This window comes from Amphibalanus amphitrite, unplaced genomic scaffold (assembly GCF_019059575.1).
Source record: "Amphibalanus amphitrite isolate SeventyFive unplaced genomic scaffold, NRLGWU_Aamphi_draft 001026F_arrow, whole genome shotgun sequence".
Classification (NCBI taxonomy): domain Eukaryota; kingdom Metazoa; phylum Arthropoda; class Thecostraca; order Balanomorpha; family Balanidae; genus Amphibalanus; species Amphibalanus amphitrite.
In genome coordinates, this window is record NW_024882520.1 from 85,812 (window position 1) to 110,105 (window position 24,294).

At 49.0% G+C, this 24,294-nt stretch overlaps 1 protein-coding gene across 1 annotated transcript in view; it reads right to left on the minus strand.

The window, feature by feature from the left end:
- Window positions 1–1,823: 1,823 nt before the first annotated feature.
- Window positions 1,824–24,294, minus strand: part of LOC122369336 — a 28,920-nt gene continuing 6,449 nt past the window's right edge. The window contains exons 2-5 of the mRNA XM_043344004.1: window positions 18,413–18,748; window positions 14,952–15,123; window positions 14,353–14,519; window positions 1,824–3,279 (exon numbers count right to left, since the gene is read on the minus strand). Coding sequence (XP_043199939.1) covers window positions 2,603–3,279; window positions 14,353–14,519; window positions 14,952–15,123; window positions 18,413–18,748 — 1,352 coding nt within the window. The 3' untranslated portion in view covers window positions 1,824–2,602. The remainder of the gene's footprint in view (window positions 3,280–14,352; window positions 14,520–14,951; window positions 15,124–18,412; window positions 18,749–24,294) is intronic.

The window sequence follows — 24,294 nt, forward strand, 5'->3', positions numbered from 1 at the left end:
GGTTATTTAACCGGCGCCTAACTTGTACTGGTCAGCTGGTCAGCATACACATGGTCAGCTGCGCCCGTGACGTCAGACTTGGCGGACCAATCAGCGGTCGCCGTCCGGCCCCGGCGCGGCGGTTTCAAACCGTTCAAACCAGCAGTTGTCGCGCGGCCGCCGTGCAGCATGGATCAGCGACGAGGGCTGTTCCAGCATTTGTGCAGTAAAAAGTGAAATATGTGAACTGTGGTGTTCGTGCTGTGAGTGAGGCCCGCTCTGGCCTGTGGGACGCACTAATCGTGCCTATACCCGCGGTCGAGACGCCTCCCTTCCCCTGCGCGCGCAATGTAAGTGGGCCAGACCTTTGCATGCACATGTGAGCAGATGTTTTGCGGTCGGTGTTTTTTTATATATATAAATACATTTATTTGCCTTTAATTCAACTCTTTGTATTTTTAACTTAACTGATGGACATATATGGGCTGTAAAAGCTAATCTGGTTGGCGATCATGCTTTATTCGAATTATCTGCGTGATCGTGCAACTGCCATGATTGTTATGGTCAATGTGGAAATATTCGTCATACGGGCATGTTATACTTCTGGCTTGATGCGATGCACAAAACCATGTTCTTCCACATACGCAGCAGGTCTTGCTTCAAAGACTTATATGCTGACGGTGCACGATAGGTATACCTTATACCTCATGCATTTACCACATCCATTCGAAAATATGCACTTGGAATTGTCTCCAGTCAATAGTATTAATTACATACTACGTGATGTAGGTACGTGACCGTAATAAATACTAATGATTCCAGAAACTTCCGAATGGATGTGGTGTATGCATTCATCGATTATATAACCCATCAGTATTTCGTTTCTTGTCAGCGCAAGCCTTTGAGCAATAACTGATGCCAGTCATGATTTTGTGCACCACTTCCAGCCAAAAAATGACCTGTCCGTATAGAAAATATTTCCTGAATCAGTATCGTGGCAATTGAAAACGAACGCGAATCGTAAGTTCTTAAGGTTATCAACGCAAACAAAGCGATTGTAAGGAAGAACAAGTTCGAACTGAGCGTTAGTACACTTACTTGTTGACAATTTGTAAACTAGCAATGCCCAGTCAAAGGCTAGTTCATCAACAAACCAGGGGTTGTTGAACCGACAAGGAAACGGCTATGCCTATCCAGAAGTTGGTAGGTTCACAAGGCCCAGACTAGTACTCAACAAGGTGACGCCTATGCGAATTGGAACCAAACTTGTAGACAAACTGTTAGTTTGTTGGCCAACACGCCTGGGGTTGGTGAATCGACAAGGTGACGCCTATGCGAATTGGAACCAAACTTGTAGACAAACTGTTAGTTTGTTGGCCAACAAGCCTGGGGCTGGTGAATCGACAAGGTGACGCCTATGCGAATTAGAACCAAACTTGTAGACAAACTGTTAGTTTGTTAGCCAACAAGCCTGGGGCTGGTGAATCGACAAGGTGACGCCTATGCGAATTGGAACCAAACTTGTAACAAGGAGCCAACTTGTAGATTTGGTTTACAGTGTACGCTCGCTTCGCTCGCTCCGTAATAAGAATGAATAGGTAGGTGTAATTGCAATAAGAATGAATAATAAACTTTTTGCTAATAACTAAAAGAATCCGAAATAAATACATTAAAAATGAAATTAAAGAATATGAAAATAATAGAAACAGCAGAATGATGTTATCCTAATCGTAAATGTTGTCGTTGCATATTTGATTTTAACTTATGCTATTTAGGTATACGTTCTGCTTGAAGACGTTATGCGTAGTCATCTTTCAAGATTTGACATGAAACTGAAACGTAGGTAAGTTCTTTTTAATGTATTATTATCAATACTCAATGTTCTCAAAAGCGACACAGTCATTTCAGTTCAGCACCATTGCTTGAGCAGAGTGCAAACATACAAAGCAGTCAAAACACGTATTTAAATTCAACACGTTGTCATGGATCCTAATACATAGTTAGGTACTTAATGATATTCAAAATATTTCAGATGTCTCGTTCAGTACCTATTGTCTGAGTCTGATATCCCAACGCATGCACATATCTAATCAGGATTTAAAAGATTTGTCCGTAAACGGTTGATAGGCACACTAGTGATTCGTCAAGCTTCTAAGATCTTAAAATAACGTATGAAAAAGCGCGTCATCTTCAACTAACTACAAGAATAGCCAAAGAATAGCAATAGCAAATCTACATACAACCCTTCTAAATCCTACGTTCTCATGTGACAGTAAGAAAAGAGAAGTTCTAAAACAAACAACTCGAGTCGATGTGGAATGAAAGTTTACCTTAAAACGTTTCATATCCGCTTTAGCTCACCTGCGGGGGATATCTGGCACTGTCTTATTGCTCCCTCGACAATCAGGCCAGCCTAGGGGCTCTCGGAACGAACGAGGCCCAGCATACTTCCCCTGCCCCTCCAATTCGACGGACATTCAAGGTAGCCCACCAAGTCAATCGGGACTTACATATTTAGCACTTTCACACCACCTCACACGGAATTCCAGGGCTGTCTCATCACCTAAAACGGGACGCCGGGCCGCACCCCAGCAGCTCAGACGAGCGCGACTGTCCCAGTAGCTCAGACGGGGCTCTCTTCTGTGCGCTGGTCCGCAGGACTCTCAGCTGTACCCTGTCCCCGAGTACACTGCTCCGTGCCCTGTCCCCCAGTGCCCTCCTCCGTGTCCTCGCCCCCGGCACTCTCCTCTGCACGCTGCTCTACAGAGCTCTCCTCTGCACGCTGCTCCAGCAGGGGCGTCAGTGCGGCGGCGCCCTCAGCTGTGACCGGGGCGGCCGCCGGCGTCTGGGGCGCGGCCGCGGCAGACGGCGGCAGGGAGGCCATCAGCGCGCTGAGCAGACTGTTAGAGCGCAACGAGGCGCCCATCGAGTGGATGCCGCGTACCTCGCCGAGGTGCGGCGCCGGGGCGCCGGCCTCTGCCCCCGCCCCGTCCGCGTGGGGGCCACCGACCGCCAACATCGAACTCATGTTCATCATCAGGTTCATGGTCATCTTGGAGTGTTCGGGCACAAAGACGGCGTCACGTTGCAGGATGCCGGCGTCGACCAGAGCCTGCCGGATGTCCTCGGCCTCCTTGGCGATCAGCTTGGAGGTCTGTCGCAGTCCGGCCACCACCTCCTTGGACTTGAGCGCCTTCTGTAGGAAGTTGAGCACGAGCACCCAGTAGCCGAGGCCGATCAGCACCCAGAGCATGACAAACACCTTGTAGACGGTGGTCCAGGCGTCGTCGTTCGCGATCGCTGCGGGCGGGGTACGTGAAAGCGTCTACACACATATTAAATCGACGCACGAACTTATGCAGATGTTAAATCGCATGACAAACTCTTATGGTATACGAGCCATGTCACATGGCTCGTATGCCATAAGAGTGTCATGCGATGGTTCACATGGCATGGCATGCCATGTGAACCAGGTATACCAACTGAACCAGGCCAAGTATGTATATCTTTCTAGTTGAGGTTTATTTGCCATTGGGTCTACAGTGCAGGGACATTTCTATCTCGCACTCCTCTGAAATGCAAAGATAAGAATTGGTTATCTCTGCATCCCTCTGAGATGCAAAGATAACGTCTCGAGGGTTCATAGCGAAAATCAAGAGTTCAAGTGATGATGGGTCAATAACCGAACGACATTGTTTATGGATAAAACTTATCAAATAAGAACAAACTACTCTGAATCTATTTTAGATGGATAAATGCATTTAAATATAATATCTTATTAATTAAGAATAAACCTCACCATAGAAAGATATAGGATTCATCATGGCTCACTCGTGGATGATCGGATATCTTTTCCTCGCGTGTTACAGAAAAACCTCGCTCCTTCGTCGCTCGGTTTTTCAGTAACCCGCTTGGAAAAGATATCCTTATCTTCCACTCGGAGCCATGAAGAATCCTCTATGTATATTCGGTTGAAAAAATCATGCGCCAGAAGTTCAATGACAATTAACACATCAATGTAAGTCTCACTAAAAATTGAAAGTGCGTAAACCTAGTCGATGTTTTTACATTACGCGATGACTACTCGACAATATTGACACCAGTGAAACTAATCGACCTGTCATCCATAGAAGGTGTCATCCATGTGATCCAATAACGGTTAGGGACCTTCGATAGTGCCGTCACAGCTGCCGGTATCATGGATGAGAAATATTGATTGATTGATTGTTGAGTAGGTGCTTCGGTCCGCGTGGACCATTTCGCACCATAATAAGTTACCTATTTAAGATGGGAACGTGAAGATAGTTATTTCTAGAGTCTGTCGAGGAGGTCTATTGTGGAGAGAAAAGAGAAAAGAAGCTTGAGCAAAGCGGAATGTTCGTCTCCTAAAATAACAGACATTGTCATTGGCACGCCTTGTGCCCGACAGTAGTCTTCCATTGGTTTCCTTTTTCTAGCGTGATTTAAACAGTGTAAGACAATGTGTTCGATGGTGAGTGTTGTCCTGCATCGTAAACATACAGGTCTTGGTTGTCGAGAAAAAATGAATGCATGAGTGAGATATGTGTAGCCGTAGCAATTACTGCGTATATTTCTGTGGCATGGCCCCGACTCTGTCTAGACGAGTGGTGTGGCCGGTCGCGGCGCCCGGGGCCCTGTGACGTATTGGACCACGTGACCTCGCCGAGACCGGGGATGCGCGGGCCGATGGCCGGCAGAATGGTGCTGGCCTTGATGCTGGAGTGACGGCCAATACAAATGCAGTGAGTGACTCCGAATGTGAGAGTGCGGCAGTGCAGTGACTGGCTACATTTGGTGGCAGCGGGTCCGGACAACGCTTTTTCGGACGCCTGTACGAGACCAGTTTGTCTCGTGCCTTCTGCGATTTTCAGCGCTGCATGTGTCGTGTGTCGCCGTCTGCACTCCGCGATCACTCGTGACGCTGCCTGTCGTCTTCGCTGCCGAGTACCTGGTGGCGACGCGTCTGTTGGTATCTACTGGTGGCGACGCGTCTGCTGGTGTCTGCTGGTATCTGCTGGTGGCGACGCGTCTGCTGGTGTCTGCTGGTGGCGACGCGTCTGCTGGTGTCTGCGCGTCTGCTGGTGTCTGCGCGTCTGCTGGTGTCAGCGCGTCTGCTGGTGTCGGCGCGTCTGCTGGTGTCTGCGCGTCTGCTGGTGTCTGCGCATCTGTTTGTGTCGGCGCGTCTGCTGGTGTCGGCGCGTCTGCTGGTGTCGGCGCGTCTGCTGGTGTCGGCGCGTCTGCTGGTGTCGGCGCGTCTGCTGGTGTCGGCGCGTCTGCTGGTGTCGGCGCGCCTGCCTGAGCCCTGACTGGTGTCTGCGCGCCTGCCTGACTGGTGTCTGCGCGCCTGCCCGACTGGTGTCTGCGCGCCTGCCTGACTGGTGTCTGCGCGCCTGCCTGACTGGTGTCTGCGCGCCTGCCTGACTGGTGTCTGCGCGCCTGCCTGCCTGGTGTCTGTGCGCCTGCCCGACTGGTGTCTGCGCGCCTGCCCGACTGGTGTCTGCGCGCCTGCCCGACTGGTGTCTGCGCGCCTGGCCGACTGGTGTCTGCGCGCCTGCCTGCCTGGCGTCTGCGCGCCTGCCTGCCTGCCTGGTGTCTGCGCGCCTGCCTGCCTGCCTGGCGTCTGCGCGCCTGGCTGCCTGGCGTCTGCGCGCCTGCCTGATAGGTGTCTGCGCGCCCGCCTGCCTGGTGTCTCTGCCCGGCGGCTCGTCTACGGACGCTTCTAAACAACCGGTAGGTTCAGCCCTGCAGTTTTTTTTTACCACCCGTGTCCTTTTAGTGTTTTGCTGTGCAACCTGTCATAATGGATGAAAAACCATGTTCTGTGTCGCCCGGTGCCACATCGGGCCCTGTAAATGTGGGGATGCCTCGATTTTCGGGAGAGGGATGTGTTCGTCGTTTTCTGGATGATTTTGATCGGTATGCTCGCCTACAGTACTGCACTGATGAGCGGAAAGTAGATATCCTTCCACTCTGCCTTTCTGGGATCGCCAGAGACGCGTTTGACGCTCTGTCCAGGGAACAGCAGCGGACGTTTCAATCGGCTGCAGATGGTCTCCGGGCTGCTTTTTCGCAGCGCAGTGCCATTGACTATCACCTAGCCTTGCGAGGCCTGCGATATGATCCACGTGAGTCACTGGATAACTTTGTAATCACGTTCCGCAAGCATGTGGCAAATGCGTTTCCCAACCAGCCTGCGGATGGTCAAGGCGAGCTACTCTTTAACCATTTTCTGTCTGCTCTGCCTGATGATTATTATGCGGCTGTGATTGCTGACGGTATCACCTCGTTCGATGCCGCTGTCGCTAAGGTGCGAAACAAGCGCAATGCTACCAAAGGCGTTCCGCATGACGCCTCGGTGCGTTCTCTAGCGGTAGGGGGCGACGATGAGTCCATAATTGCTCAGTTGCAGCGCCGTATCGCGGAGCTCGAGTCACAGCTGCAAAACCGGCCAGTGGGGTCGCGTGGTGCTGGCCCCCGTCAACCGCGAGACTGTTTTGCTTGTGGTAAGTCTGGTCACATGAGGTGGCAGTGTGCCAAGCGGGACCATCGTTGTCAGCGGTGCGGGTCCCTGGGGCATGTGGAAACTGTTTGTGGCAGGTACCCTCAGGCGGAAAACTGGCGGGGAACCGTCCCGGGGTCCGGGGTCGGGTCCCGCGATCTGACGCAGGGCCAGCCGACGGCGTAATCACGTTGCAACCGGATATGACATTCACTGCGCTGTTGAACGGAGTCAGTTGCACATGCTTACTGGACACTGGCAGTAACATCAGTATAGTCAATCGTTCGGTGTTTGACGCTCTCCCGGGCCGGCCGTCGCTGCGCAAAACCACGGTGCGTGCCAAAACTGCCTCTCTGGATGATCTTCCGTTGTTGGGAACAACCGTCTTGTCGTTTGATTTTGGGGTAACTTGTGCATCGGTTCCTGTATTTGTATCGGGGTCCATCGATGTGCCGTGTCTCCTTGGGCTGGACTTTTTACGTGTGTGCCCGTGCGTCATTGATGTCCGACGGAGCCGGCTGGTACTGACGCCAACAGCTGCTGTGCGTTCGGTGTCGGCCGAAGCCGTCTCTGTGGGGAATGTGGTGGTGAGTCGTGACACGGTGATATATCCGGGTGATGAGGTACTCGTACGTGGTTTTGTGTCCCGCTGTGACTATCGTGGCCCAGCTGTTGTGCAACCCCAGCTGGAGATTGTGGGTCTTGAGTTCGTCAGTACGCTAGTCGAGGTGTCCGGGCCATCCGTACCTTGTGTGGTTCGGAACATAACGACTGAACCGATATCGATTCTTAAACGTAGTGAATTGGGGCAACTTGAAGTGGGGTTTGCTGAGGAGATTGCGGACGCGCCCATTAGCCCTCACGGTAGAAATGTTTGTGATAAGTTTGATTTGAACACAAGTGGGCTATCTGATGAGCAAAAGGACCAGGTAAGGGATGTACTAAACAAACACGAACAGATGTTTGACGGACATATTGGTTTTACCACCCTAGTTAGCCACAGCATTGACACGGGTGACAGCCCGCCGGTGCGTCAGCCACCGAGACGCATACCTACCCATCTTGCCACTGAAGTGAAGGCGCAGATAGAGGATCTTGTGAGACAGGGTGTGCTGGAGGAGTGTATGGGAAGCTGGGCTTCCCCGATCTGCCTGGTGAGACGGAAAAACGGTAAGATTCGCATATGTGCGGATCTCCGGCGGCTCAATTCCGTAACTCGACCATCATCTTATCCCATTCCTCGTGTGGATGAGTCACTTGAAGCGCTATCAGGTTCCAACATGTTCTGTGTCTTGGATATGAATAACGCGTATTTTCAGGTGGGAGTGGATCCGGATGACAAGGACAAAACTGCCATAATCACTCCTTTTGGCTGCCATCGCTATTCTCGGATGCCGTTCGGCTGTTCGGGGGCCCCTTCCACGTGCGCTCGGCTGCTCGATGTGGTGCTCAAAGATGTGCCATCTTCCAGTTGTGTTCACTATTTTGACGATGTGATTGTTCATGGTTCTGATTTTAAAGATGTGCTTGCCAAACTAGACTGTGTTCTGACTCGTTTGCAGGATGCTGGTCTGACATTGAACCCGGAAAAGTGTGAGTTATTTCGTTCCAGCGTCACATTTTTAGGTCATGTTGTTTCTAGTGAAGGAATTGGAACCGACCCAGAAAAGGTTAGGAAAATTTTGGAGTGGCCGCAGCCGTGCAATGTGAAGGAACTTGGTAGTTTCCTTGGGTTGGCATCTTACTTCCGCAAATATATTCCTCACTTTGCAGAAGTGGCAGCCCCGTTATTCAAACTTACCCAGAAGGATGTCACGTTCTCTTGGTCACCAGAGGCACAGTCTTCATTCGAGGCGCTGAAGACTGCTCTGACGGACGCTCCAGTGATGGCCTTCCCACAGTTCGGAGACGGTGCTGGTGTCTTCACGCTGGACTGTGACGCGAGCGATGAAGGCGTTGGAGCTGTCTTGTTACAGGAGCAGGGTGGCGTGGATCGGGTCGTAGCCTACGGAAGCCGCCGACTGTCCAAGGCTCAGCGAAATTACAGCACGACGAGGAAGGAGCTGTTGTCGTGCGTTTTATTCACGCAACATTTTCGGCACTACCTTCTTGGCCGTAAGTTTCGGTTACGTTCAGACCATGCCAGTCTCCAGTGGCTTTTAAATTTCAGACATCCTACTGGAGTGATTGCCAGGTGGTTTGAAATTTTGTCAGAGTTCGATTTTGATATTTTGTATCGTCCAGGTGCAGAGAACGTTGTCGCCGACGCGCTGAGCCGACGACCGGCTGACCGGGTGGAAGTCTCCACACAGACCGACGAGCCCACTGTCCGTGCAGTTTCAGCCCTTTCGTGGTCGTCCAGCTACCTCAGGGAACAGCAGGATCAGGACGGGGCTGTTGCTGAAGTAACGCGTTTTCTGTCCGCGGGTGTGAAACCTCGAAGGCGTGAGGTGTCTGCGGCGGTGTCGCCGTTCCTCGGGCAGTGGTCTAGGCTGACTCTTCTGAATGGTGTTCTTTACAGGATGTACAAAAGACGTGCTGGTGAAGCTGAGAGACTGCAGGTTGTCGTGCCTGAGTCGCTGGTTCCGGGAGTGCTGACATCGCTCCATGCAGGTCCGGCTGGTGGTCACTTTGGAGCTGAAAAACTTCTGGAACAGATTCGGGCCAGGTTCTGGTGGCCTGACATGGCTCGCAGTGTTGAGACGTTTTGCAGGAGCTGTGAGCGGTGTAACACCAGAAAGGACCCGGTCCCTCGACCTCGTGCTGGCATGGGGGAATTGTATGCAGCTGAGCCTTTTGACACTGTGTGCATTGACATTTTGAGTGGATTGCCGACAACTGGTAGGGGAAATAAGCATCTGCTTGTGGTGTGTGACGCGTTTACACGATGGTGTGAAACATACCCTCTTCCTGACATGAAGGCCACGACTGTAGCCTCAACTCTGGTCAATGAGTTTTTTGCCAGGTACGGCTGCCCTCGGCGACTGCATTCTGATGGTGCTGCAAATTTTACAGGTGCGATTCTCGCGGAAACCTGTCGGTTGCTGGGGATTGAAAAGTCAAAAATATCGTCCTATCATCCAGAGGGGAACGCTAAGGCTGAGCGCCTCATGCGTACCATTCTCGGCATGCTCTCAAAGTACCTCGACAATAATCACACGGAATGGGATCTACACCTCCCTTTGCTAATGCTGGGGTACCGCGCCCAAATCCATTCTTCGCTGGGGTACTCACCCTATTATCTGATGTTTGCGCGCGAACCAAAACTGCCAGCGGAGGCGGTGTTGAGTGCGCCAGTGCCGACGAGTAGTCGATCAGTGGCAGAGTATGTGGACGGGCTTTGCGCTAGTCTACGGTTGGCGCACCACTTTGCCATCTCTGCATCTGATCGCCGGCACGCTCGCAACAAACGAGCTTATGAAAGTAAGTTGAACGAGTTCACATTTCACCCAGGCGACCTGGTTTACCTACACAAAGCGGTAGTTCCCGTTGGTCAGTACTACAAATTCTTGAGACCTTGGAAGCCCGCTACGATACTCCGGAAAGTGGGCGATATGAATTACAGGGTAAAGCTCGATGGCAATGGTAAAACGATTTTGGTTCACCATAATCGGCTAAAGCCTCGAGCTGTGTCCCCGAGAGATGTGTCTGAGGAGCCCGAGTCCGAGTCTGTTGGACCTGATGTTGATGGTGTTCCTGATGTGCGTGCCGAGCAAATTGTCCCCAAAGCCGGTCGATACGGAACGCACAGTGCATTAGATAATCGTGGTTCCCTTGAAGTTACAGCGCCGGATGTGTCTACCTGTGTTGATGTTGTGTCAGATGTGTGGAACAATGGAGGGGAGTGGATTGTGTGCAGTGGTGTCCCGTCTGACGCCGCCTATGCCCCGTCTGACGCCGCCTATGCCCCGTCTGACGCCGACGTTGTTCCGTCTGACGCCGCCGGTGTCCCGTCTGACGCCGCCGGTGTCCCGTCTGACGCCGCCGGTGTCCCGTCTGACGCCGCCGGTGTCCCGTCTGACGCCGCTGGTGGCCCTCTCGACGTTGTTGTGGCCCCTCTTGACGTTCCTGATGCCTCTGTGGCCCCTCTTGACGTTCCTGATGCCTCACCTGGCGCTGCTGGTGCCCATCCTGACGCTGTTGGTGTCCAGTCTGGCGCCGCTCGTGCCCCTCCTGACGCTGCTGGGATCCCTTCTGGTGCTGTTGAGATCCCGTCTGACACTGCTGGTGTCCAGTTTGACATCGTGGATGCCGGTGCCACGCCTGGTGTTCTGGGTGATGTTGCTGGTGCTCGGGGTGACTCTGGTAATGCGCAGGGTGATTCTGTTCATTATCATGAGCGGGGTGACTGTGACTGTTCCGGGCTCTGATGTTGGCGCTGTTGTGAGTGGGAGTCAAGGTGCGTCTGTGGACTCCGATGCAGGTGCAATTGTTGAGTCTGAGTTGGGTCCGGGTGGTGCGCGGCGGCGTCCGGTTCGGTTGCGTAAACCACCCGATTACTATGTGCCATGAATTTTGTCATTATGCTCGTTGATAATGACTCTCTGTTGCAGTGCCCTGCGATCAGACGCTTAGTGCAACTGACTCCAGTGACCGGGAGGCCCCGGACTCGTGTGTGCCGAGTCTGACCGTCTGGTCATGCCCGCAGCCGGCGCTCGTCTTCCTGTGATGTAGCTCCGAGAAGATGCGCGGCATGCGCGGCCGCGATCGTGAGCGCCGGTGGTTGTGCGCCCTATCCTACGGTTTCGCCGCGATTTGTTGCTGTGTCCTGCTGGTGGCTGTGTCCGTGAGAGTTTCTGTTGGTGTCGGACGTCTCCCCGCGATGTTGCGCCGGTCAGATGCGGGACCCGCGCGGCCGCGCTTCTGGGCGCTGGTAGCTGTGCCGTTCCGATCGACTGTTTCGCCGCGATATGTTTGGCGTCGTGTTGTGCCTGCAGTTGTAGCCGCTAAGTTTGTGTTTTGTTTCACGGTTCTGATTGCGGGAGTCCGACAGCTTGCTAATGTATTTATGAGGGGGAAGAGTGTAGCCGTAGCAATTACTGCGTATATTTCTGTGGCATGGCCCCGACTCTGTCTAGACGAGTGGTGTGGCCGGTCGCGGCGCCCGGGGCCCTGTGACGTATTGGACCACGTGACCTCGCCGAGACCGGGGATGCGCGGGCCGATGGCCGGCAGAATGGTGCTGGCCTTGATGCTGGAGTGACGGCCAATACAAATGCAGTGAGTGACTCCGAATGTGAGAGTGCGGCAGTGCAGTGACTGGCTACATATGTATGACCTATGCGCAACCTTGTCAAGACCTTTTCTTCTCTTCGGGACGGACGAGTTGATGATTCCCAGTGAGCTATAAGTGGTTTAATGCGATGAAGGTGTGTACCTGGACCATCCGTGTCCCAGATGCGCTGCCAAAGTTGATGACAATGACGTTTTATTGAAGACTGAATACTACTAATATCAATGGAAGTTTCAGTTACGATAGGGAGATCCAGAGATTGCTTAGCATATCTATCTGCTTCCTCATTTCCGTGGATACCACAGTGGCCTGGTACCCATAAGAAATGTAGTTGTACCCCTTTTTTCCTTAATGCTTCATGAAGGTTTAGAATGTTGATTTTGATGTGCTGGGTCAATTCTGGATTTTTCAAGTATTGAATGACAGATTTTGAATCGGTGCAAATGCATGCATGCTGAATACTGTTTTGCTCAATGAGTTAAAGTGCATGCAAAACCGCATGCATTTCCGCCGCGAATACTGATGACTCATCAGGTAGCCTCAGCTTTGCATGTGGGAGGCCTGAAGAATAAATGCCAAAGCCTACCTTATTGTTTTGTTTCGATCCATCCGTATACAGAAAATGGAAGCGAGTGTGTGCTGCTCGGAATTTCATAAACGTTTGCTGTATTTCAGTCGGAGAGTATGAGTCCTTTTTCTCGGTGATCAAAAACGAAATAACTAATGGTTGCATCATCCATGGCGCCACTCCCAAGGGCGGTAGTGGAGTAACTTCAGGTAAGTTATATTCTATATCTTGCTGGTATTTTGTAACTCTGGAAGCGATTGTGAGGCCAGTTCTTCGTTCACATCTCCCAATGTAGGTAAAGTGTAACCGAGGAAGAATCGATATTGCTTGGTAAGCTGCGTGAGATGGGAACTGTTTTATTTTTGTATAATATCGTAAGTTCAAGTTTATTCGTCTAATATGCAGGGGAGGTATATTCGCCTCCACCTGTAGGGACAGTATTGGCGATGTCCTCATGGCACCCAAAGCTAGACGAATAAAGTTGTTTTGTATGACCTCTAGCTTCTGTAAGGAGCAACGGCTTCCTCCAGAATACATAACTGATCCATATTCTATTACTGGTAATACTATGCTTCGGTATAAACGGAGTAAAGTTGAACGATCAGCACCAGCTGGAGTACTTGTGAGGCATCGGAAAAGGTTCAGTCTTCTTTTGCATTTTGTTTGTACATGTTTGATGTGCCTATTCATTGTTAACTGGGAGTCCAAAACGACCCCCAGAAACTTGAAACTTGAAACCCGTGGAATATCGGAACCATGTAATTCTGGAAGCTTCAAGGGTGAAATCCTGGTGTTTCTGGAAAAAATCATAAGTGCCGATTTCGCTGCCGAAAATTCTAAGCCGTATGTTTCTGACCACCTTTCTACTTTATGGAGAGCGAATTGCAAGCGTTGAATACCATAATCATAATCAGAGTCGGTACACCAAAGTGCGCTGTCATCCGCAAACAAAGAGAAGGAAATGCCGTCTGGGATGTTGCTGAACAAATCATTAAAGGTAGACTGCCACCTTTTTTCACAAAACGGTTTTCACTAGAGCTGAGCCACCTATGTCCCAGACTGAAGTCGGTTTTCCGAAATTCGAACCCGTTTGCGAGAAATCGGAGACCAAAGTTCAGTTTGATGCCATTTTTTTAGTCCAAGAAAACCGACATCTCTACTGTTTATCGATAACTTTGAAACATGAATTTTCTTATCTTTTGGTAAATATATGTCAAAACTTTGATTGTTTCGAGATCAGAGAAGAATTTTGGAGTGTCAAAATAAAAGTTAAACTTATATATTCAGTAGTTCATTTTTTCCAAAAAAGTGTGGGAAATGGGGTTTAACATGGGCCAGACCCATTCCAAATGAGCCATGATTTTTTAAATGTTTTACGAACTTAAATGCAAAATAAATTAAACATGGCCAATTTCTTATGAAATCATATATTAGTAAATCATAAAATACCTTACTTTTTCAAATAAAATGTAATAATCTTATGACCTTGAAGTCTAGTGATGTGTAATCATTGTCGCTAGACATTAACCGATTGATAATTGTATGATAATCGACAATTTTTTCGCGATTCACGTGATGATACTTTGTCAGGTGAATTCTAAAATTTTGTTTTGTCCAGGGAATAAATCATAGGCCGATCTGAGAAAACTTTTTGAAGGTGGCAGTCTTCCTTTAATCATAATATTGAATAGAATTGGAGAGAGGCAGCTACCCTGAGGAAGGCCATTCTGTGTCTCGTGAACATTTGAAAAAATAGAGCGAATCTTCAAGCGGAAACGTCTGGTTCCAGACAGAAAGTTGTAGAGATAGAATGCCATATGTCCTCTGATGCCAAGTTGTGCTATTTTGTGTATTAATGCAGGCTTATGGACCATATCAAAAGCGTTTTTGATGTCCAAAAAAATTGCTAAAGTGTGATGTTTCTTTTTGTATCCTTTCCTTATGTCACTTTCAAGGCGAACTATGTGGTCAATCGCAGAATGATTGGATGAGAAATATGTACTAATGAATAGGAATAGGACACTCGAGTTGAAGATCCGACCGAGTACCGACCTGCGGTGTAGTCTCCGAATCCAATGGTGGAGAGCGTGATGAAGGCGTAGTAGACGGACTCGCGGTAGTTCCAGCCCTCGAGCCAGGTGAACACCACGGCCGGGGCGAACACAAATAGAAGGAAGCCGACCAGCAGGTACAGAGCCGTGAAACCGGCCAGACTCCATCTGAGGGCACAGTACATACAGTATTAGACAGCGGCACCAGCAGCCGGAGCCCGTGTGAAGTGGCGACGCTGAAAGATTTCTAGCATTGAATAAGAACAGACGCTACCGAGTTCCATTAATCTCCATATAAGCTGAATAATCGTAAAATAGAGATAAGCTAAGGGCGCACGTACGAGCCCCAGAGCTGTGATTTGACAGCGGTCACGTCCCTGGCACTGCTGTTCGCTCTGCCCTCTCGTGCTCGTTTAGCCAAGGCTCCACTCGGAAGGTGGCAGCACCGCACCATGCGATCAGTTTCACGCGAGCACCGGGCTGGTCGACGTCGCTCCGATTTTCGAATCCGACGACATGTAGCCCCAGCAAACCGTGATAGTCCCTTGTCTTGCAGCTGGCACTGTTCGTACAGTCACCCGCGACTCGATTTGAACTCACCTGGATTCACCCCATCTCTTCTGCCACTTGGAGTCGTAGAAGTTGAGCAGGTTTCCGGCGAAGAAGTCCGAGAGGCCGGCCAGGAGCAGGCCGCTGATTGGGATGCCCAACAGAGAGTAGAAGATGCAGAAGATCTGGCCGCCCGCAGATGACGGCGAGATGTGACCGTAGCCTGGCCGGCGGCACAGGGATCGGGTAAGATAGGGGCGAGGGATGAACGAACCGACCAGAAACAGAGAGACAGGTAAGGTAAGTGGTTAGATGTTACAACACCCGGAATGAACGAAATATAAACTCTATCCCTTATCCGATAAAAACTACCTCGGCGTGACCAAACGTCTTTTAAAAAATATTGTTGCAACCCTTTTTGAAGGTGAATTGATTTTACTTCAAGTTTTAGTGCATAAACTTACCATCAAACTTCGCGAATTATATACGAATTAAATTATCCGAGTTCCACCATTGACTCATTCCCAACAAAGTATAGGCATGTGTTTTTGCAATGTGCGTTTCATTCGAACCATATTGTGAGCATTTGGTGCGAGTTCCGCAAACACGCACACCCTGTTATACATACAGGTACCTAAGCTCTTTTTAAGGACTTAACGTTTGGTTAATTAACGTTTGGTTACGGTAAACATACTTATATTCTGTCGTCTCTCAGAATGTATTTTATGCCTATATAAAATCGAGTGAGGGAAAGTTGGTAATAAAATAACCTTAATAATGCAATGAATAACAAATAGCAATAGCATTCGATAGCATTTTGTCGAATATTTGCAGTAGAGGAACGTATAGTAAGGCAGGGCTGTGATGTGTTGCACTGGTTCTATAGATTGTTTCCATAAGTTATTTGTTTATCTTTGTTCTGAATGGTGGACTGATATCAGGCTTGTGCCAAATATGATCTAATAGGCCCTTAGCGCTATGTTTACAACGTATTAATATAAACAAGGAGCCTTGCAAGCTGCAACGAGCCGTATATGGCATATAAGAAAAATAGACGTGCTGAGCTGCTAGCTGGCCAGCATTGTTGCACAATACATAAAACTCGTGCGATCATCGCATTCCTATTAGTCTGAACTCTTAGCATTCACTCAAATTCGCGGGCAAGAGCCAGCCCGTATTTTTGGCGAGAAGAAAAAGCGCTATGGGAACACCACAGATGTACACACTGCGCACTGCTCATAGTGCTCATGCATCATTTTTTACTTCGATAGCTTTCCGAAATGCCTATTTGACAAAGGTTGCCACAGCTGCAGATAATGATAATTCACTGAATGCCTGGCCACGTTTGGTACTGGCGGACAGTACAGATGCACACCCACATTGTTAGGTGCCTTCAGTTAGGGCTCCTAAATTGCCTTCCTGTAACAATGAAGTCGAAAGCTCCCGCAACGCATCTGCCTTTTTTGCTGTGTGAAAATAAAAAGGACCAGAATATCTCACCAACAGAAAGTTGTCCGATAACGCCGCCGTCAAACGATGCAGTATAATAGCGATTTGAGAAATGTTTAAAGGGACCCTCCCACCTTCAAAAAAGTTTATGAATTGGCATGAAAGTGACGTCGCTCGGTTGAGAAAGAGCGAAAACGAATGTCTACCAAATTTCACCGAAAAATATTCACCGGTTTTCAAGATATTAGACTTTTACTTTTGTTTACTTTTTGGAATCTCCGCTGTTCCTAGCGACTTTATTTGGAAGCAATAGTTTGGCAGCTGAAAGTGCGGCACTTGTTGCGCGCAAAGCAGCATATACCACCGCGTGCTACAAAACGTTTTAGTCAAACATTTAAAAATCGTTAGATATCTGCGCTGACGTCATACATTCAGAGGGGTATTCCCAGGGGCGTCGCCACGGATTTTTGACTGGGGGGACGGATTGGCTGACTAAAAACCCAAAAGTTAGTTAGTTTAGCGTACAATTTCAGGCCTATGCACTACTTGTAACGCATACACAATACACATGTTCTCATGTTCTCGCGTGGAGGCGTTATTAGTCACACTCTTTTCTACCTGTGCATGAATTGGCGGCGCGAAGCGCCGCGAAAATTGGCAAAAACTCTTGGCAAAACAGTCCCAAAACGCATAAATTTTGCATCCCGCGTAATTAAGTTTGATACCAGGACAGTTAGGGTCTGGTCACCAAGTCCAGCAGCCCTGCCTCTAAAAAATCGTGTGGTCCTCTGTAAACCGCTGTCAACCATAGGTACAGTTTTTTTCCAACTTCTGTGCAGTGTAGCTGCAGGACTGCGGGGTCGGAGTCGACTTCGGTCGTAGTCGACGGTTTTGGTCGGATACGGAGTTGGAGTCACCAAAATCGTAACAGACTTCAACTCTGAAGTCAGAGTCAACGTCATCCCCGAGGATGGGTCGAATAAGAGCTGGAGATTCTGTTGGCTGTGGTGATTGTAGGGGTCATGGTAAGACCAATGTAGGGGCATACTGAGCATTACGTCCTCCTGGGCTCTCTCAGACCAGGACGAGGTCCTCTCACCCTCAAGCATCAAGCGTTCAAAGGCCATGGTGAGACCTTCTGCTGTCGGATGGCCTCGAACGGGAAGAGGGCCGTTTGAGAGTGAGCTGAAGGTCTTGACTATTACGAATATCCTATGTAAAATGTGTGGTCTTTGCAAGCTGTTGTCCTACTGCTCTCTGAGACTTTGGGACAGATCTTCAGCCCTTGTTGGATATGGTCGCCCCTACAACTGGAGCTTTGGCTCCCTATCGATGACCTGGGACGGACAGTCCAGAGCTGCACCTCGTAGATAATGTTATCTTTTAATGTGCCAAGAAATGTTCAGAGACAAAAGCATCACATCACATGTTTTTTTCACTCCGATACGGGCCGAGGGATGCCGTGGTCGGAGATGGAGTGGGGACTCCGAGCGTTTTTTTTTTAAGCCGGAGTCGGAGTTACAAAAATCATCTACTCCGCAGCCCTGTAAGCAAGGGTACAGTGTCACACTGAAAACAATTTAACCCAAGGCCGGCGAGTAAACCGGTGTTTCACGAGTACCCCTATCCGCAACCATTTTAACCACCCTCCCAGGAGTAGTGCTAGGTCCCATTGCGGTGTAGTCGTACTTGCTCTGAGGGGATATAACCGCTGTCGGCGAACATATCCACCGAGAGCAGGGATGACTACACTGCAATGGGACCTTACTGTACTCCTGGGAGGGTGGTTGAAAATGGTTGCGGATAGGGGTACCCGCGAAACACCGGTTTACTCGCCGGCCTTGGGTTAAATTGTTTTCAGTGCAGCAATTCGCAGATTCAATTTGTATACGAGTAGGTATCCGCAATTTCATCCCAAAACGACAATACACCGATGTCGCAGGTCACTTTTTAAATCATTCATGGGGATATTTTTGCGGGGGATGTCCCCCCCGGATTCCTCGACTGGGGGGGACGCGTCCCCCCCGTCCCCCCCGGTTTCGACGCCCATGCCTCGGACTTACCAATCTCTGCCGCCGTCTCTGGATCGCACTTGGCCACGGCAGCTGCCTTCAGAGCTGTCCATGAGTCCGACTCCGAGTCAGGACTCGACCTCGACCTAGTCACTGACTCAGAGCTCAACCTGGAGTCTGACTCTGCTGCAGGGTCTGACCTGGGGTCCGATTCTGACTCAGGTTTCGGCCTTGAGGCTGTGTCGGACTCATTGCCTGACTTGGAGTTTGGCTCAGACTCGAGACCCGACCTCGGGTCCTGCTCTGACCCCGTCCGGTCCACGCCAGGGTCATCCGCTGGCGGCGGCTGTTCCTGGATGCCGGCACTCTCCGTCACGTTGAGGTGATCTGCGACAGAAGACAGAGGCAAAAGGTCAGTTTAGCCACGGACCTTTCAGGTATCGCACGCTAAACGTAGGTAAGTTATTAATTAACCTCATAACATAATCATACAGCTAAGCAGAACATCGGCTGCCGATCTCGACTGTTTGGACCTGACAGTTTCAGTGTTCATCTGATGAATTTTGAAGTGGAATGGTTATTCATCAGCATCAGTTAAGTTCATACTTTTGTGCTGGACGGCATAAGCGCGTCCATATTGTCCCCGTGTCCCCGAGGTTTAATGTTTGTACCTTGTGTGTCTGATGTTTTTTCTTTCCTTGACTTCACCCGATAGTGAAGGATTTGTTGGTTCTCACTGATCATTGCACGTAAAGAAATAACGAAGTACCTGAGCATGGTGTTTATATTTCCCACCGATCAATAATCAATAATTATTTAAACCTGGTGTGAGCACGAACTACCGGACAATAAAGCAGTGCGTACCTATCTCCGCCAAGTGTCAAGATTTGCAGACCAATAATCTCTATCTACCGCCTTGGCAAAGTTTCCAGTCGTTTGCTAAGCCTTCATGAATTCACATGGATATACCGCGGATTTATCATATAGGCTTCGTCGAGGTTTTTCAGTTTGGATGCTGCCGCACCTCTTCTATTTTTCACCTCTTCTCATTGATATTGAAGACGTTGATCTGTTTTCCTCGTGCCACTTCATTAGATCGCGCTTTTTGCGATGTGCAATGTGTCTATTTATGTCAGATCACACGGTTGATTCGACGACAAAGGCGATTGCTTGTATACAATCGTTCCTATTAGAAGTCAATTAGTTCCGGAATGCATTAGCCGTGATCGTGAATAGAATCGTGATCATTAGCTTATGGTGGGCCGGATCGTTCATTAAACAGCTTTAAATGCTTTCCTAATGTGATGACATTTGTTTCATCTTTACTGTAGGTAACCTTGAGTGTACTAGAGCAGGGCCATGGCATGCAAAACAAGCCAGTGATTATAGGTACGTGTACACATTTCCGGAAGGGACTAATCTCACATAGCTGTGAGGCCTTCATCTCGTTAGCTGTCCCTCATCGTTCTCCGTTAAAAATAGTAACGGCGGGTTTATGGCTGGTTACTCTACCATAAGACGCGGAGAACGTTCTATCGAAGACCCAGCCGACCCGCGGGCTTGCCTTGCAGCAACTACCGAGCGGAGGAAAACAAACGTGAAAGTCACAGTCCAAGGGCGAAGGCTCTGAGCTGACACAGCAAGAGTCATATCGCCCGTATCTGAGGTCACCAAAACAGCATCCGCCTACCGTCACCGATGCCCCCGCCATCGCGTCAGCAATGTTCTCTGCCGTTCAGACTAGGCAAACTGGTAAACAAACGGCCCCCGGCCACGTCACGGCCTCGACCGAAGAATGCTGAGGAGGGCTCATTTCAATTTCCGTCGGCTCCCGGCGGCGGCACTGGCCTTCAGAAGCTTTGCTGGGTACGCGTTTAGTGGGAATAATCGACTCAGGTATGTTCGTTGCGTAAAAGGTGAGGCCTGCAAAAGGTGAGGCGGCCTAATCAGTTACAGTGCGTCGACCCTTAATCGTGTTTCGAATCGGCGTAGGGAGGCGAGTTAAAGGGACACTCCCACCTTAACATTAGTTTTGAGTTGAGATAGCCAAATTGGTGGCCATGGCCTGCAAATACCGGTTTGGGCACTCACAACATCGACAAATGCTTTAATTCGGAGATATGGAATTTCAAACTTGCAGTTTTCGGATTCTAAGGGGCTAGTGCATTGGTATGCCCCCTTAGAATTTGTGACGTCAGCGGAGATCTAACGATTTTTAAATCTTTTACTAAAACGTTTGGTAGCACGCGGTGGTATATGCTGCTTTGCGCGCAACAAATGCCGCACTTTCAAATAAAATCGCTAGGAACAGCGGAGATCCCAAAAAGTAAACAAAAGTAAAAGTCTAATATCTTGAAAACCGGTGAATATTTTTCGATGAAATTTGGTAGATATTCGTTTTCGCTCTTTCTGAACCGAGCGACATCACTTTCGTGCCAATTCATTAACTTTTTTGAAGGTGGGAGGGTCCCTTTAATGTCGCACGAAAAAAAAACTGAATAAATCGCTTTAACCGAAAAAGATTCGCTCTCGCAAGTAAAGCGATAGCATGCTGAAAAAGTGGATGTAGGATGGCAGACCCATTCAACATAAAACATTAATCCACGAATGTAACGTAAAACGTGCCTATTCAATGCTCACGCATGGACAACGGGCATGCAAGCTGGGTATGCCCATAAGAATAAGTGATTGACAGTACCTACCCACACATTTTATTTAGAAGTGGTGATGCCTGCTCAATAGCTGCATGTGTGCCGTTTGATTTACACGAACTTCAACAGCAGTGTCTGATATAAGTGCTGCACGATGCACAACGCACATGTGCGGTGACAAAATGTTAAAGCACATTCAACATGTGGATGCGTGGCAGGTTACGTGCGTGCACATTCTCCAATGTTGAGTGATTCGATTCTCAACGCCGATCTAATTTGAATTGTTCTTAAAATACACCATAGGATAAGCCATTTACCAATTACCATTCGTGAAGGAAAAAAATAGGTTACCTTCAGGCAGAACTAACAACGTGTCCGAGAGAAACGGTGGACCGCGGCAGCCACGCCGGGCCAATGGCACCCGTCGATTTATCTGCGCCCGTCTCGAAGGACAGGCTCCTAAACCTCCAAGGTCATCCCTCAGAGGTATTCTCGGAGTCGTTCCTTTTGGCCGCGGGCTGCAGCGAGTGGCGATCGTCCCGATTACACCATGCCGAGGTGACCTGAGGCCAGTTTTACCAACATAAAAATAGCCGCCTACCGGATTTTTTTGCCTAAAGACACGATGATGGGCACGTCAGCGGATATATCGTAAACACGATGGGCAGTGGGCACGTCAGCGGATAGGGCTTTACCGATTACGCTCGGTATGTGAAGCGGTCTTTAGGCAAAAAATTCCGGCAGGCGGTTTTTTTCTGTTGGTTAAACTGGCCTCAGTATTATACCCTCAAAACGTATGTACACGGCGTTCCCTTGCTATGGTATAGATCTTTGTTTGACTTGAGTGATTCGATTCGGATTGGGGAGGTGCCTGCTCTTAACTTTTATTCGCTTATGGAGGTAAATGGTTGTGACGAACGGTAAGCGGCAATTGAGGGATCGTTAACAAAGCCTGAAGAAATCCCGTGAAACCATGAAAACATTACGGACCGGCCAGGCGGCCAGCCCTCAATAGCCAGGGGCTCTACTCCAGGGAGCGATAGCGATACTTTCGAGACGCGATACTTTCAAGAAAGACTATACCTGGTCATTTACATATGTGTCAAGTTTGAGGTCAGGCCACCAGAGGTCATCAGAAGTCCAATTTTCCCAATTTAGACGTTCATATACAAATAACCTCATGGGTATAACATCGCGTAAAAAAATATTCGATACTCGATAGGTCTTTTAACCCCGCTGGGCCTCCGCGCCACCCGCCGGCCGTTGGGGGGGGGCATATAGTTGCCCCCCCTTTACTTCTGCGACGATATCGTCGCAACGCGAAGAGACAGAGAAGCGAAACTTTGTACACATCTTCCTGAATACCTAGCCGAGGTTGTGTCCAAATTTGGTGTCGATCCCATTTGAAATGACGTCACAGTGACGTCATAAGTGAAATCATAGATTTGCGACTCTCATATTCCTCACGATACATCAGATATATGGGACCGAATATAAAGGGTCGATTATTGGTCAGAAACTAGATGGAAGTGTAGTTAGATGTTTAAGGATGACAGCAGGTGCTGTCTAGTTCATTTGCAGTTGAGTTTCATGCTCAGCGTCATCAGAAACGGTCCATATCGGAAAACGACAAAACTTTATGACGTCACTGTGACGTCATCTTAGGTGCTACAACCACGAAACTTCCCTCAAACATTGCCTAGGTATTCATTTGAAGCTATGCCAAGTTTCACGTTCGTAGCTTATCAGGTTTCGGAGATATTTCACAAAACGTAAAGGGGGGCAACTTTATGCCCCCCCCCCCAGCGGCTCGTGGGTTAAATTTTGGTATTTTGCTTAAGTGTCCTCATGTTTGAAACCACATCAATCAGCTTCTGACATCATAGGCGGCGGAACGGGGAGGGCACCGGGGCACCGTGCCCCCCCCCCCCTTTGATTTTGGCATTTTAACATTAGCCCTATGGGCGTTGCATGGAAAGAATGGGACCAAAAGTCGGCAGTGCCCCCCCCCCCCCCTTAATTGAAGGTGTTCCGCCGCTACTGTCTGACATAAACTTACACGGTATTATACAGTTTTCTTGAGTCGTACATCGTGTTTCTGTCGCAGCGAGACGCGTGAATTGCGCTGATAAAATTTGACCCTGTCTGTTTCATAAATCATAGACCTTTGCATAACTCACTGTATAATCGTCAACTTATCTCGGATATGTAGGTACCTAATACCTACATGTGGTGGGAGCCGTTTTATGTGTTAAAGAATTAATCGTCATTCTTAAATGGTATAGGATATCTTTGTATCAGATAGCATGTCTCGAGATCCGTATAATGGAACTCGAGAACACATCTTTTACTGAGCATTGAGCAATGCATAGAATAAATAGAAGGCACTAACTTACAGGCAAGAACATAGCTTAGTCGACAGCACAGCTGGAGAAATCCAGCTTTGGAAAACCATGTCGTATCGGCTGAGTTTTACTGCGCGTCACCGTATAATACACAAACCGGGCCATCAATCGTCAGCTTACCACTATCCGCGTCAAAGACAGCCACGCGATGGATAGGGATTAGGTACGGATATGTTTTATTTACCCAGCCCAGCATAAATCTTCCACGGTTTTGAGACGTTTCTTTAAGTTTTGACACGCCGCTAATGACTGCATCTGGCTCATGTAACAAAGTATATCTACCTAATAACACCACTACCTAAATCTTGTTTCATATACCTAATTAGGCATCTATGGCCGTCTTACAATGAAGCAAGTAAAAGGGAAGAAAATGAAGCCAGCGTTAGTTATGTCTTTCTTTGTAGAGTCATAGAGCTAGCGTATTCTTCATAGCTATAACAAGTTAGCGAGAGTAAGTTCGCAAGAGACTCTGTCAAATACCTATCGTTGCTGAAAATTGAAAAACCATTTCCATGAAAACGTCTATTTATACGGTCATTGTCCTAGGTGGCCGCATTTACAATCACGGCTCAAGGATGACCAGTCAAGAGCAAGACTTAACCCTCGCCCGCACATGGGGGGGGGGTGGTTGCCACCCCCACCCCCAGGCAGTCTTTCTGCTCTGCACTCATCATTTTTAGAGCTAGAAGGCTGATTTTTCGTATAGCTGCTCGTCTATCCTTTCTTGATGTCCACTGCAAATTTCAAGTTTCTGTGATTTTTTGTTTCGGAGATATGACCTTGTTTTTCAGGTCATGTCATGACCCAAATGGCCAATTCTCAACATCTTGCGTTTGCCATGGGCCTTGTGAGCTTTTGACACCCTGATTTCGGCCTT